Below are 14,141 nucleotides of genomic sequence, written 5' to 3' on the forward strand. Positions count from 1 at the left end.
GGAAAGGAAAGGAAAGGAAAGAAAGAAAGAAAGAAAGAAAGAAAGAAAGAAAGAAAGAAAGAAAGAAAGAAAGAAAGAAAGAGAAAGAGAGAGAGAGAGAGAAAGAGAGAAAGAGAAAGAGAAAGAGAAAGAGAAAGAGAAAGAGAAAGAGAAAGAGAGAGAAAGAGAAAGAGAGAAAGAAAGAAAGAGAGAGAGAAAGAGAGAGAAAGAAAGAGAGAAAGAGAAAGAGAGAGAGAGAGAAAGAAAGAAAAAGAAAGAAAGAAAGAAAGAAAGAAAGAAAGAAAGAAAGAAAGAAAGAGAAAGAAAGAAAGAAAGAAAGAAAGAAAGAAAGAAAGAAAGAAAGAAAGAAAGAAAGAAAGAAAGAAAGAAAGAAAAAGAAAGAAAGAAAGAAAGAAAGAAAGAAAGAAAGAAAGAAAGAAAGAAAAGAAAAAAAAACCTGTCCTAGCCAAAGAAGAGGGATGTTTTAAGGGACCTCTGGGACTCTACCCGACTACGGAGAGTTTCTTCCCAGACCAGGTATAATGGCTTTAGACTACATAAGCATTAGCAGAGAACAAACCTGTCCAAGCTCAAGGTGGTTTTTAACTCTTCTGTAGATCATTAAAGTTCTTTGACTTTTCACAACTGGAGATAACATATCTTCATCACTGAAGATACATTTAACCAAAGCGTATGGAAATTTATACTTATTCTCTCTGGTAAATGCATTTTTAATGGCAGCTCTGTTTGCAAGCAATCAAAGGCAGAAATGTTAACATACAGTTCAAAATTTGAAGTGAAAATCTCCCAGAATTAAGAAGTGGAAATATCAAGTCTCAAAATCTGATATTATTTCAGCAGTATTGTGCATTCTTTAACTTACATATTTTATCACGCATTTCATTAGAGTGCATTAAGGATACAATATTAAGAATGAGCTTTACTAAGGCTTTGTGGAAAGTATTTCCTGTTGAGCATGTACTCAGAAAAGATTTTTCAACATAGAGATTGCTTTCCCACAATGCAACCAGACCATTTTTTTCTCTATCAATGTTTTGTCAAGTTCAGTATCTGGCTTCTTTTGTTCTAGTGCATTCCACAAAGAACATGTATTTAATTGCTCAGGCAATTTAAATATATTAATAGTTTCAATTAACTTTACTACAATGAAGAAACTTTACTATAATAAAGTTGTTTGTTTTTTTTCTCAGTGATTTTCTCAAAACAAAAAACGTCTTTGAATTTTTTGAAACTAATGTCAGTAATGTCTGATCAGGTAGGAGACATAAATATGAATGTCTCAGAAAACATGATTGTGGAAAGAAGCAAATTAATATGGAACCTGTCTTTTAGATCCTCCATGGTATCAATGAGAAAACAATTTTATGTATTTTTTTCTGTAAAGACTAAGCTGATTTTTTTCTTTTTTTTTTTTCTTTCTTTTTTAAATACAATTTTGAGTCAAGTATGCAATTTGCCTCTGAAATTTATTCTAAGGATATTTTCCATACTTTTCCCAATAATTTTAAATGACATGCTCAAATGTTAGGACAGACAATTGCATAGTACATGGAGGGAAAGAGAGAAAAAATAGCTGCTGGACAGATGTCAGGAAGTAAATTTTGTTTTATATAAGACATAGCAAGGCAAAGTTGTTGATATAAAAACCCTGAGGGGAAGGAGAGTCATTTAGAAGCACAGCTATGCCATCCCAGGGTACAGGCAGTAACAAAAGGAAATTGGCTTTTTGGAAACATCTTCACAGAGTGCCAAATTGAAAATGATTATTTTCAAAAGTGTCTTTAAAAAGAATTCAAGAATCAACAACACAGACAGAAAACCAGAGGAAATCTGTGGTAATTTCTGGAATCTCGGTGCTTTCTTACGGTCAGGAAGAGGGTAGGTGAAGCAGAACAACGGGGTTGGGACTATGAGTGAGGAGGCGTCTCAGCTCTGCAGTGTGTTTGCTGTGTGTCAGCCACTCTGCTCCTCCAGTATAAAATGAAGATGATAATTTTTTTTCCTGGCAAACCCAGTTTCAGTGAGGCATAGCTGATTAGTGGTTGCTGACTGTTCTTATGATGTGTCAGTGAATGCCACAGAAAATAATTGTGGAAGACCACAGTGGCATTGAATAAAGCAACCAAGGGTTACTGTAGGAGGGGTTACATTACAATTTTCAGCAAAGGGCAGAGTGAAAGAAGAGATATAATGAATATCAGGACTATCATGTAAACCAGCAATGAGTTGTCTTTTTAGGCTTACTGCTCAGAAACTTTTTACATTATTGTGCTCATTATGGCAATAACTAACAATATTGCTGGCATTATAATTAGCAAAAAGAAAAATTGAAAATTGGGGCTGAATGATTGTGGAAATAAAACCTTTTCTTTTTTTTTTTTTTTTTTTTTGCAAACCCAGTTTTTCACATACTCAGAGGAGAAGCAGGTTACATCAACATTATCTAGTGTACCCCCTCTTCGATGTGGCAAAATCCAACATTTCAGGAGCTCAATGAATTGCAAGTCTGAACTATCCAACACTTCACAGGGTGGAGAGTTTGGGGGAGGGATTTTGGCTGTCATCAGCTGGTATCTTCTATTGAAAGGTGAAAGGATTATTTTTCTGCTTTGAGAAAAAGTCTGTTTAGACTTGACTTAACTGGATGTGCTAAACACTTACACAGAACAAATCTCACACGCTGTAAACTGAACATACCATTCCTTTTATAATTCGAAAGCATTCCTCCAAAAAGAAATTTTCACAAAGATGTGAAAGGTTTTTATGCCACTCACCATTCTGTGATACCCTCTGGAGCAACATCATTTCTGCCTCTAGATTTCATCTTCATCTCTGAGGTCACGTTTCCAGCAACATTGTTCTGTGTTTTTACCAATGGGATCTATTGCTTATGTACTGCCTGTCTCTGCAACACATTCATGTGGGATTTTCTGAGTCACATAATTCTAATGATGTTTTTACCAGGACATTTCAATACTGTATAAAGACTTATACAGGCATCTTCAGCAAAGATTCTAATTTCATGCAGCAGCTGTCTCAAAAACTTCATATTAGCAAGCTTGTAACATGTGGGATTCTTTTTATCACTTTGCAGTAAATGCCGGTCTGATCTACACAGGCATAAATCCTAGTATTTACCCAGAGCACTATCTGTAAGCCTACTACCAGAAATAATGTTAGTACCTCTGGAAAAAAATAAAAATTAAAATTAAAATTAAAATTAAAAAAAAAGGAAAAATCTCTAGCTCAAGCAAAACTTTACACCCAATGATCTAAAAGAATTCTCAAACATGAATGGCTTGTGTAGTCCTGCAGCAAAACTGCAAACTCCTTTTCCTCCCATCAAAGTTTTTCTTTTGGCATTCTCACTTAACTATCACAGAACATTCTTACCTAACACCACATCTATCTGGTGCCAGAGGCAGGCCTGAGCAAAAAGAAACTTAAATTTAAATAAAATTTTACTTTTTTAACTTTTAGCTGATCTAACAAGAACAATGCAGTATAAGTCAAAGCACACAAAAGTATAGGATATTAATCCAGAGGATTGAGAAATCCCTTCATAGCATAAATCATCAGTAATCCTAAGGTCCAATACACTTAGTGAAGTGAAAGTATATACAGTTTATTGGGCAAAAGTGTGCATGATAACTTTTATACACTTCATTCAAGAGAAAAAGAAGTAGCAATGAGTAAATATGTATGATTAAAAGGGCAACACTAAGTATCCTTTTAATCAGTAACAAAAGTCTCCTTACTTCATTACAAATTGGCAGCTGAAACAGAAAATTGCCAACTGTATAATTTTTAGCTTGTTAGCAACTTCTCTAACGGTATTGAAGTAGACAGCAATTAAGACACAAGTATTGCATCAGTGCAGTGTTCCTATTTTCACATTTCACATTTTTTTTACATTATTTTTGGAAAATGAATGAAACCAGAGTGCTGGTGTGTTTCTTAAAAGATGAGCAGCACTCTATGATTTACACAGTAGCAGCCATAGATCAGCAATGATGAGAGGGGTCTGAGATGTAATGACTCATTTATTGTTATTGCCCTCAAGTGAGACATATGAAAGATTTTAATTTTGTTTTGAATACTCTTTCACATAAAATATCCCACATTTACTGCAGATACTGGGCTTTTTGACAACATCCCAGCTTTTTGCATGGATGTAGGACACTGGTCATGACAATGCCCTTTCCAGATCTTTGCCTCAGGCAAATGGTCATTTCTGTGGATTTGCATTCTTACTTAAATTCTTAATTTGTTAAAGGGGGTTTAGAAAGACTTTCTGTCTTGCAGTTTTGTCTGAACTTTGTTTGCCTCTAATTGCTGGATCTGGTCTGAATTTTCACAGCCAATCACATACATATGAAAGTTCCTAAAAACAGAGAAGCTCATCAGCTAGAAACAGCAGTTCCATGGGGAGATGAGACATGAAGGTTTTAAAAACAGAAGGGGAGGGAAAAAAAAAAAAAAAAAAAGGAAAAAAAAAAGAGGAAAAAAAGCCTTTTGCACCAGCATGGCTGAATTTGCATGTGCTAGAAACTAATACCAATAGATGACTGGTATTAGCAAAAAGTGTGCTGCCTGCAAATGAGAGAGCACAGTCAATGTCAGTCATTCCATTTGTAATTGTAAAGGGTGATACTTTGACAAGATAAAAAACTACAGAGGTACTACCTAAGCTCCCAGAGCCAAAGTCATACATTATGTACAGGAAATGGGGAAGAATTTTAGTATGCAAAAAACAGTTCAAAGCAGCAGGAAAGGAATCATTCGGTAAGTCTTTGGGAAGACTAAAGACTAAATTGGAACCAGTGATACATCAAGTAGAAATGGCAGCATATATGTCTCTAGATACAGATGTAGCTGAAGAATGAGCTGACAGCACTGGCAATGTTTTGATAGTTTTAACTAGGGTCAATTGAGTGCAAGAGTAGAGTAAAGATGAGTTGCAGGTACTCCCAATGCCTAAAGAAGCAATTTTATTCTCAAGACAAATAGACAAAAGCTAGAATTACTGGGTAGGGCAAAAGGCATTTAAATTAAGCTAGAAAATAATTTTGTCAGAACAGGTAGGGAGGGTGGGCCAGGAAGCATCCATCAGAGCATTAAAACATGTGAATAGTAGAGCAAATTCAGGGGATAATTTATATTAAAGAAAAATACAAAGGCAGAAACAAGCTGTTAGGATGCATCAGATAACAAACCACAAAGTGGGAAAATAGGTCTTGTACTGTAATAAATATCAGATACAGGTATCTGTCTGTCCAACATGAAGTTATAGGAAAACAATCTATTTTTGTTAAGTCCTAGAAGAGACCTGAACTGCAGCAAGTAGTAAAATAGTCACTAAAAGACAGTGGATATCCCATTGTTAATAAAATTAATTTCTGTCCTGGTATCAATCATTCTTTATCCATACCACCATAAAATATTAAACAGAATATAAAAGGGAGAAAATTTTCAGAAACATTACAGTCGTGCTACAGGAAGGAAGCATTTTCACTGCTTCCAATTGATAACACCTATTTCAAGTTCTGTAAAGAAATTAGTCTTTAGCAACCTATGCTAGTGATAAGTAAACTATGTTTTTTAGAATTTCAAGTCTATATACCATGAAGAAGTCATTTATCATAAAGATGAGATACTGTGCTGAACAGACATACTGTCTAAAGTGTGAGGTTTCTAGAGGTTGACATAGAAGTATAGCTTTCTCAGCAATCCTTCATAAATTTAAGTAGGTTATTTAAATATCCATTGAGTCCATCTAAAAATGTTTAGGTAGTGAACATCGGCTTTCACCAGTCTACAAAATGCTAAGAATACATAAAAACATTAAAGACAAAATACATGGTGGTTCTTCAAGTTCCACACTGATTGAGTGTAATATCATGAACTAATTGTAAAGTGATCTATACCTAAAGGATTAAGCACAGTGATCAAGAAAACAAAAATGGAATTCATACTGGCTGAGAACTACAGTACCCACTACCTGCAAAATTAGGCATTCAAAAATAAATGTTGCCAGTAACTAAGGTTAGTAGATGTCATCAACCCTAGCTCTAAATAGAAATAGTGGTAATTTTACAGAGTAACACATGGAAAATCTTAACAGGTACCATATTGTTAAGTGTCTCAATATCTGTTTCTCAGGGCAGAAAGTGATCTTGTAGCAAAAGGTGATAACATCTCACTGTGGTATCTTCACTGAGCACTGTGCAAGGAGGGTGCAGTGTCACACACCTTAGTGCCAGGATTTGTAGTGTTAAATTGGAGACTTTTTCACAAGCCTGTCCAGTGATAATCACAATTCTCTGGGGGTTTCTGGCTTGGATGCTAAACCCATGCCTTATATGATGAACTTTTTCAGGTCTTCCAAGTGTTCCCTCCCTTTCACTTCATGAATTAGCTGTCCACAACCAGCTTACCTGCTTCAACTTTTTATTATTATCTACCAATTGCTGTTAATATCCTAAGCACACTTCAGGCTGTTTCTTAGATGGTATAGCCCCTGCCCTAATCATTGATTCTCAAGTCTAGTACATTTCAGCAAATGCCTAAACCTTCAGTGTATGAGTCCCCAAGAGGAAGTAGGAGGAGGTGTTCCAGTCAATAGGGAGTGTGGGCAGCCCTGCTCAGACCCCCATGCCTGGCTCAGCTCAGCGGGCTCCTGACCCAAGAGCTGTGGGCATGAAGGAGAGGGAGGCAGAAAGGGCTGTCCAAGAGAGAATCATCGGGGAGCTACAGGAGAAAGGCGACTGAGCCTGCCGTTTGTGCTAAGGGGTTAGCTGGAGGAGGAGATGGAGCTACAAAGGAAGACAGCACTGAACATGACTTTCAAGGAAAGCTGCTGCAGGCACCCGTCCCAGGGGAAAGCCAAATGTTTGCGGAGATGGCAGACCTGGCTGCTGCACACCCACCTCTGGCATGTGGAGTTCCTGTTCCAGCTGGACATATGCCTTGGAAGAGCAATTGTACTGAAGCTGCCAGCACTCAGGAGGAAAACAAACACATCTGTAGAGTATGTGACACAGCTTGTAGGTCGAAGAGACATGAGAGATTTCAGGCATGAGAGACACAACAAGTCTTCAAAATTGCTTCATGCTCCTGCTCCTGCCAGAGCAAGTTTTTTCTGGGTGTTGTGTGAATTAGTCCTGTCTGCTACTCCCACATCAGCCAGAAATTTCAGTATAGTAGGAGAACTATTATTTGCTCTGCTCTTTTAGCACATTATACTCATCGCATTGTCTGAGTAATGAACAGTGGTCAAATCCTGTATCCTAGATCTCTTCTGTATTTTTGTAGGATTATGATGGATTGATAGGTTCATGGAATTTAAGCCACTCTGTCCATTTAAAAAGTACATGATTCACCACAGTCATACGTGTGGGTTTTGTTTTCTTTTTTTATAGTCCACTTAGGTCTGCTTTTTTTGTGTGTGCAAACAAACAAAACCAATAAGACTAGCTAATAAAAATCCAGTTGCCATTAATGGTACAATTCCCATCTGCTGTTCTGTTGTATCTTCAAGTTGATGTTCAAAGTCATAAATCTAAATTTTGTGTGTTAGTGTGAGGGTCTTTTTCTCTATTGTGATCATATGGCTTACCTTGCTGGGAATCACCATCTTGCAGTAGTAATATGAGAGCCTCTGGCAGCCTCTCACATGCACAAGGACAGTGTCAATAATCCTTTGGAGCTTTATAGCATTTACAGAAATGCAATTTATGTATGCAGAATTCTTTGAGGGTAAGCCTTTCCAATGACAATATTAATTTAGTGCCTTGTAAATGTTATTTAATCTTCACAACAGTGTTTGGACGTGGTACAGTTATTTCCACTGGAATGGCCTTGGATATTATGCATTGTAATGCATATAGACCTGGATTATGCATACAGACTGTGTTTATTAGAAAGACAACATTTCTCACTGCAATGAGAGAGAAATGTTTTGAAATGTCTTTCTTTCTTAGGCAGTAGATGCTTTTATAGTATAATTATTGCATTTCTGAACTTGGTATATTAATCTTTTTTCCAACCATTCCTCAGCAAGCTGATGAGCTGGAAAGCGCAAGAGGCTTCGGAGTGCTCAGAGAACTCAGCAGCAGTGGTAGGGCAGTCGGGGAAACAGCACAGATTCCCAAAAGCATCAAAAAAGAAAAAAAAAATCTGTTTCTCACTTTTGCAGGCATTTACCAGTCAGTCTAAGTCTGAACTAAGTCTGAAGACTTTCTTGCTGGCCATTGCATAAGTGATACATTTGTCTTTTCCAAAGTTTCCCAATACCAGATCTGTCTGCCCTATATTTTTAGTTTTTGTGGAGATGGGCAGCTCTCTGTAGATACAAATATCTTGTAGACCAGCACAGAGGACTCCTGTGACTGCAAAGGTTGCTAACCTGAGAAGGAGCTGTTCATAATTCATCACACACTCCCAGGGCTTCTGTGTCTTTCCGTGCTTTAGCTGGAAAATTCCAGCACACTGACCTAATGCTGACTCTTCACTGTGAAAACACAATGGGATCCATTCTCCTATCACAGTCAAATTGCCCATAAAAACGCTGTTGACTGAAAGAAGACTTAGCATGTCAAGTCTCCTTTGAATGCTTAGACCACTTTTCAGGGAACTGTTTTGAGGATGGGGAATACTTTCTCCCTTCCCTGTCCTTTGCTCTCTTCTCCTTACAGAAATGCACAGCAACATACATATAATCTCTTTTCTATATAAGGCTCTCAAACACCACCCTCATTCTTTTCAGCCAGTTTCCTCTCATTCTTACTTGTGTAGGGACATGCTCTCTATTCTACTACAAAAGGCATTCACTCTGATAGTTCTGTCCACCTGCACCATCTAAGTCCACTGTTGCACACTGGCTCTGATGAAGCTGTCTTATGAGGTGCTCTGGGATCATGTTTCACATTAATAGACATGCCTAGTAATTGGGAGAGGATGTGGGAAGAAAGTTACTCTGTCAGAATCTATAAAAAGTGCAGACAAAGTATGAAATTCCAGGCTAGCAATTCAGTGAGTCCTTGGAGTTGCCAATATGTCAAGTTATATCCATCTCACACGTTATGGGCATGATAATGGTTCAGATAATTACTAATTTTGATCTGCACTATTGCCTGTTATAAAAGATGTTATATGCTTTACATGTTATGCTAATTACATTTTAGCTAACCAAGCCAATCAGTCATGTCAGTGCCAAAGAAAAAATAGCAATCCCTGACATGTTACTCTTCTCTCCAGTTCCTTCTGGCTTCCAGTAAAGCTCAAATAATGAGACAGGTTCTGAAGATGAATGAAATGCAACAGATTTAAAGTGGAGAGACATGAATTGCAGATTTGTTTACTTGCACTGTGATATTCTCAGTTTCTAATCCCAGCCCCGCTTAAAGCAGACATTTTATCTGAAGGGCAGAAACAACCATATAATAGCTAAAAAAGGGTTTGATCTAGAGCTCTCTGAAACAGACAGTTCTCCTATTATCTTCAGTGACTTTGGATCCAAACTCTAAGAAAGTATTACATGTAGATTCTTTTTTCTTTATGGCAGATAGTCACCTTAGAAATTTAAGTAATATTTGAACAGTTCATTTGGATCATTTGTGTTAATAGGTTGGCTCTTAGTCAAAGAATAGTATCTTCATAAAAATAAAGTAGCAATTGGTGTTTTGATCTTTGAATGCTTTGGAAACTGTTGGATGAAAGCAAAAGTTTTAAATGTGAAACTGAGGTAAAATATCTTCTTTGTTATGTTTTATATATAGAGAGAGAGATATAATATTGTGAAGAAAAAAAATAAATTGTATAATGTAATCATTTAGTGTTTATTTTATTATGTGTACCTTCTACTCAGAGGGTTGGCATTATTGTTCCTAACAGTGATGGATACAAGCAGATCATGCCCTATGACCTCTACCATCCCCTTCCTCGGTATGTAAAACAATCAACCAGATGCTAGGATTAACTAATACATTTACAGCTTTTTTAGTCTTCTCTGTATTTCTGCTTTGCTCTCAAATCAAGATAACAGATGTGTCTTTCCTCTTGCTCTGAATGCTGCACGTTAACCTGCAGATGTTCAGGCACTAACCTGTTATAAATTCTATTGCTGCAGAGCTGAAACGGTATTCTAGCTGAAGCAGTAATGTAGCTTTATTAAGTGTATGGTCCCTTTCTTTCTCTCTCTCCCCCCACCCATCCCCACCCTACCCATCCCTCCATCTTCTTTCTCACCTTTCCTTTTCCCTCCCTTTATTCACCTCTGAACAGGACTGTGATCTGTGGCTTTGCAATGAACCATCAGATCTCTCTCTCTGACAGTGCTGTTTCCTGCATGCTTATAAATTGTGAAATTTTCATTTTAGACAGCATTTGTGATATGTCCTGATCCAGCAAACCAATGCTAATGCCTTCCCAGGGGCATTAATCCATTGGCTCCTCTGAGAACTCAGAGATCAGGGACAGGAATAGGGTCAAGGCCTGGTGTATGTTATTTAATATCTCACAATTAAAATGTCTTTAATGTAAGACGTGAGATTCTTATGAAAATAATTACCTGAGTAATTACTTTTAAAACAGTTAATAAGGCTTGTGCTGATAAAAATGCTGAAGGAGAATAACCTGTTGGGTTTGAAACACTGCCTGGACATGCAGTGATACTGTGCTTTGTTTCTTCCTTTTTTAATTTATTGTGTTCCATAGTATCATGCCACAGGGGGAAAAAAAAAAAAAAGGAAAAAAAAAAGCCTCCTTGGTAACACGTTAGTCTCAGCTTGGTGAAGAAATCATACACAGACCACAGTGAGTGGCTAATGGAAGACACAGCGACAGATCAGTTCTCTCAGAGACAGAGACAGCAGACACTGAACAGAATATGAGGTTGGCACAAGAGAGGGCTAAGCCAGAAGGACAAAATATGTCCTTCCTCCCAACCTGCAGAGTTTAGGAAAAATAAAAAATAAAAATAAAAAAAATCCCCCAAACCAACCAACCAACCTAACATACACACACACACACAAAAGTACTTGTCTGTTAGTGGCACCTAATATCAGGGGCAGAGGAGAATGACAAACACTCCTGGAGAAGTAGAGACAAAATTTGGGAAAGAGTTTTTGCAAGATTTCCCTATTTATCCCTCTGCCTTGAATTTTGTCACCAAGGAAAGGTACAGTTCAGTAGATACAGTGCTTACTTTAATGCATTACCATTTCCTCCCACAGATCCTCAGCATTGCACCCCTTGTAACTCAGAAGGAGCTGTGACTCCTTCTTGAAGAGCTGTACGGCAGAGAAAACTTTTAGCTTTCTGTCTTATGTTCATATAAAACCTAAAGACCAAACTGCTGGCCAAGATTTAAGCTGATTTGTATTGCCAAGGTTGCACAAGGCATCCAGCAGCCTGTCCCAGTGACTCCATGGAATTCCAGCCACAGCGCTCCTATGCCTACCTCAGGCTGGTGGCAGGAGTTTCTGCTGCTTCCAAATTTCAGTTTGAGACTTCTTCATTTAGATTTTTGGTATTTAGAAACCTTAGCTGGGAAAGTTGTCCAGAAGAGCATATTTGTCCAGAGGTAGCATATTTGAATTAAAAATGTTGTCCATTTACCCATTAATGACATACAGAGCTTATGCAGAACACATGATGATGGATAAGACATGGTGTAAATGTGGTTTGACCACTTCTGTGTGGTACGTCATAGAATTAGTCAGTGGATTTGCCATTCATAAACAGCTATTAATATAAACCATTTCACAGAGGGTTTTACTGCACTTTCAGCCATTAGCCAGCTGTGGGTAGTGCTTAAATGTGCTAGAGCTGGTCAGAATAAGATGGGTTGATATGATGAAAAGTCAGAGGGAAAGTATTTTTCATTTTGTTTAACAATTTTGGTGATCCTTTAAGGGTTACTTAAAAATAATTCCTTTGTTGTGATTAGGAAGAAAAAAAGTCAAAAAATGAAAAATTGTGACCAAAATCAATCTTTCAAATATTCTTTTAAATTTTCTTGTCAAAAGGAATAGCCACACTCATGACTGTCATGGCAGTAGTCCTGTGTCCTCTCTGTGACAGTGGTTTGAATATGAGAGAGGAAATACCGGTCTGCATTTTATGCAAACAGATATACACACATATAAAATGATACATACATTAATGTATATGCATCATTGTAAAAAAAAAAGATTGTTCTCATAAGTAAGTATGCATGACTTTTCAGAACATATGCATTGTTCTGGGAATTTGTCATTACATTTTCAAATGGCACCTGTTGAGAAAAGATGGTTTCTGAATTCCTCCCACTGTCTCAGATGTAAAGAAACAAGGCCTATGTGGTCTATATCATGTAACCTGTCAGTATAGCCTCCTCTTCTCTTCTTTGATAATTTCCACTAATCCTTTTTTTTTTTTTTTCCCTCAACTCAGTTGTTTTGCCCAAAAAAACCACTTCTTTTTCCCTATATATTCTAGCAAAAGGAACATCATAAGTTCAGGAGCTTACTGACCCTCTAGTAATATGTAACAAAGACTTCTCAGAATCTGGCAAGTTGTGGAGTTATGATAATCCCATCAATTAAATAAAAGGAATCAATTTAAAAGTATTTAGAGTTTCTATGGTAGTAGTTATGGGTTTAGTGGAGAGAGGAAGTTTCACATTACTATTCTGTGACTTAAAGACAGCACCCATTGGAGTCCTTTGTAGTTATCACCATTTATAAAACATGTATGTGCAATTTTTACTGATGGTAACCAGAAATAAAAGAAAACCAACTGCAGTTAACAGTTTATGCGTTTGTGGGGCTGTGATGGGATCAGCAAGGGTTCCTTTTCCTAACACCTCTCTGTTACATTTTGCTTTTTCCCAGGTGGGAAAGTACACCCTGGACTGCCTGTTCTTCCTCCTGTGGAGGGGGCATTCAAAGCCGCAGTGTCTCATGTGTGGAGGAAGACATTCAAGGGCATATTAGCCCTGTGGAAGAATGGAAATGCATGTATACTCCGAAGATGCCTGTTGTCCAACCTTGCAATATATTTGACTGCCCAAAGTGGCTTGCTCAGGAGTGGTCACCGGTAATGAGTTTCACTTTGATGGTTTTGTATTTACTGTATTAAGAATACATCTTTTAATCAGATAATAATGCTAATAGTTTAGTAAGCATGCTGAATTAGTAAGTTTCATTATTTTCCTGCCTCGTTACCATGACCTCTGTTTCAATGATGCTATTTGTCTATCTACAAAGTAAATACTGAGGTTTAGTGTATTAATAGGATTAGTGTGATTAACGAGAATGATTGAAGAATAAATCAGATTTGTAATAGTGATTTGTGATCCTCTACTAACAATAGACTGAGAACATGAATGAAATGCACAAAACAAAAGCAGTAAGCTATTTGTGAACATGACATCCTGATCTCCAAATTGGAGAGAGATGAATTCGAAGGGTGGGCCATTCAGTGGATAAGAAATTGGCTGGATGATTGCACCCAGAGAATGGTGGTCAATGGCTCTATGTCCAGGTGGAGGCCAGTGACGAATGGTGTACCTCAGGGGTCTGTCTTGGGACTGGTGCTGTTTAATATCTTTATCAATGACGTAGTGGGATTGAGTGCACCCTCAGCAAGTTTGCAGACAACACCAAGCCGAGTGGTGTAGTCGATACAACAGAAGGAAGGGAAGCCATCCAAAGGGACCTGGACAGGCCGGAGAAGTGGGCCCATGTGAACCTAATGAGGCTCAACAAGTGCAAGTGCAAGGTGCTGCACCTGGGTCGGGCCAATCCCAGACTTGAGCACAGACTGGGAGAAGAACTCACTGAGAGCAGCCCTGCAGAGAAGGACTTGGGGGTTCTGGTGGATGAAAGGCTCGACATGAGCCAGCAGTGTGCGCTTGCAGCCCAGAAGGCCAACTGTGTCCTGGGCTGCATCAACAGAGGGGTGGCCAGCAGGGAGAGAGAGGTAATTCTTCCCCTCTACTCTGCCCTTGTGAGGCCCCACTTGGAGTGCTGCGTCCAGGTCTGGGGCCCCCAGCATGTGAAGGATGTTGATCTTTTAGAGTAGGTCCAGAGGAGTGCCACAAAGACGATCAGAGGGCTGGAGCACCTCTCCTATGAAGACAGCTGGGGCTGTTCAGC

General features: G+C 38.1%; 1 protein-coding gene across 1 annotated transcript in view; it reads left to right on the forward strand.

The window, feature by feature from the left end:
- The window catches only part of LOC308185858 (ADAMTS-like protein 1), a 203,742-nt gene that overhangs the window by 86,594 nt on the left and 103,007 nt on the right, over positions 1-14,141 (forward strand). Inside the window, exons 10-11 of the mRNA XM_080574482.1 lie at positions 9,895-9,945; positions 12,876-13,080. Coding sequence (XP_080430608.1) covers positions 9,895-9,945; positions 12,876-13,080 — 256 coding nt within the window. The remainder of the gene's footprint in view (positions 1-9,894; positions 9,946-12,875; positions 13,081-14,141) is intronic.

The sequence above is a fragment of the Anser brachyrhynchus genome, assembly GCF_964034855.1.
Source record: "Anser brachyrhynchus genome assembly, chromosome: Z".
NCBI lineage: Eukaryota > Metazoa > Chordata > Aves > Anseriformes > Anatidae > Anser > Anser brachyrhynchus.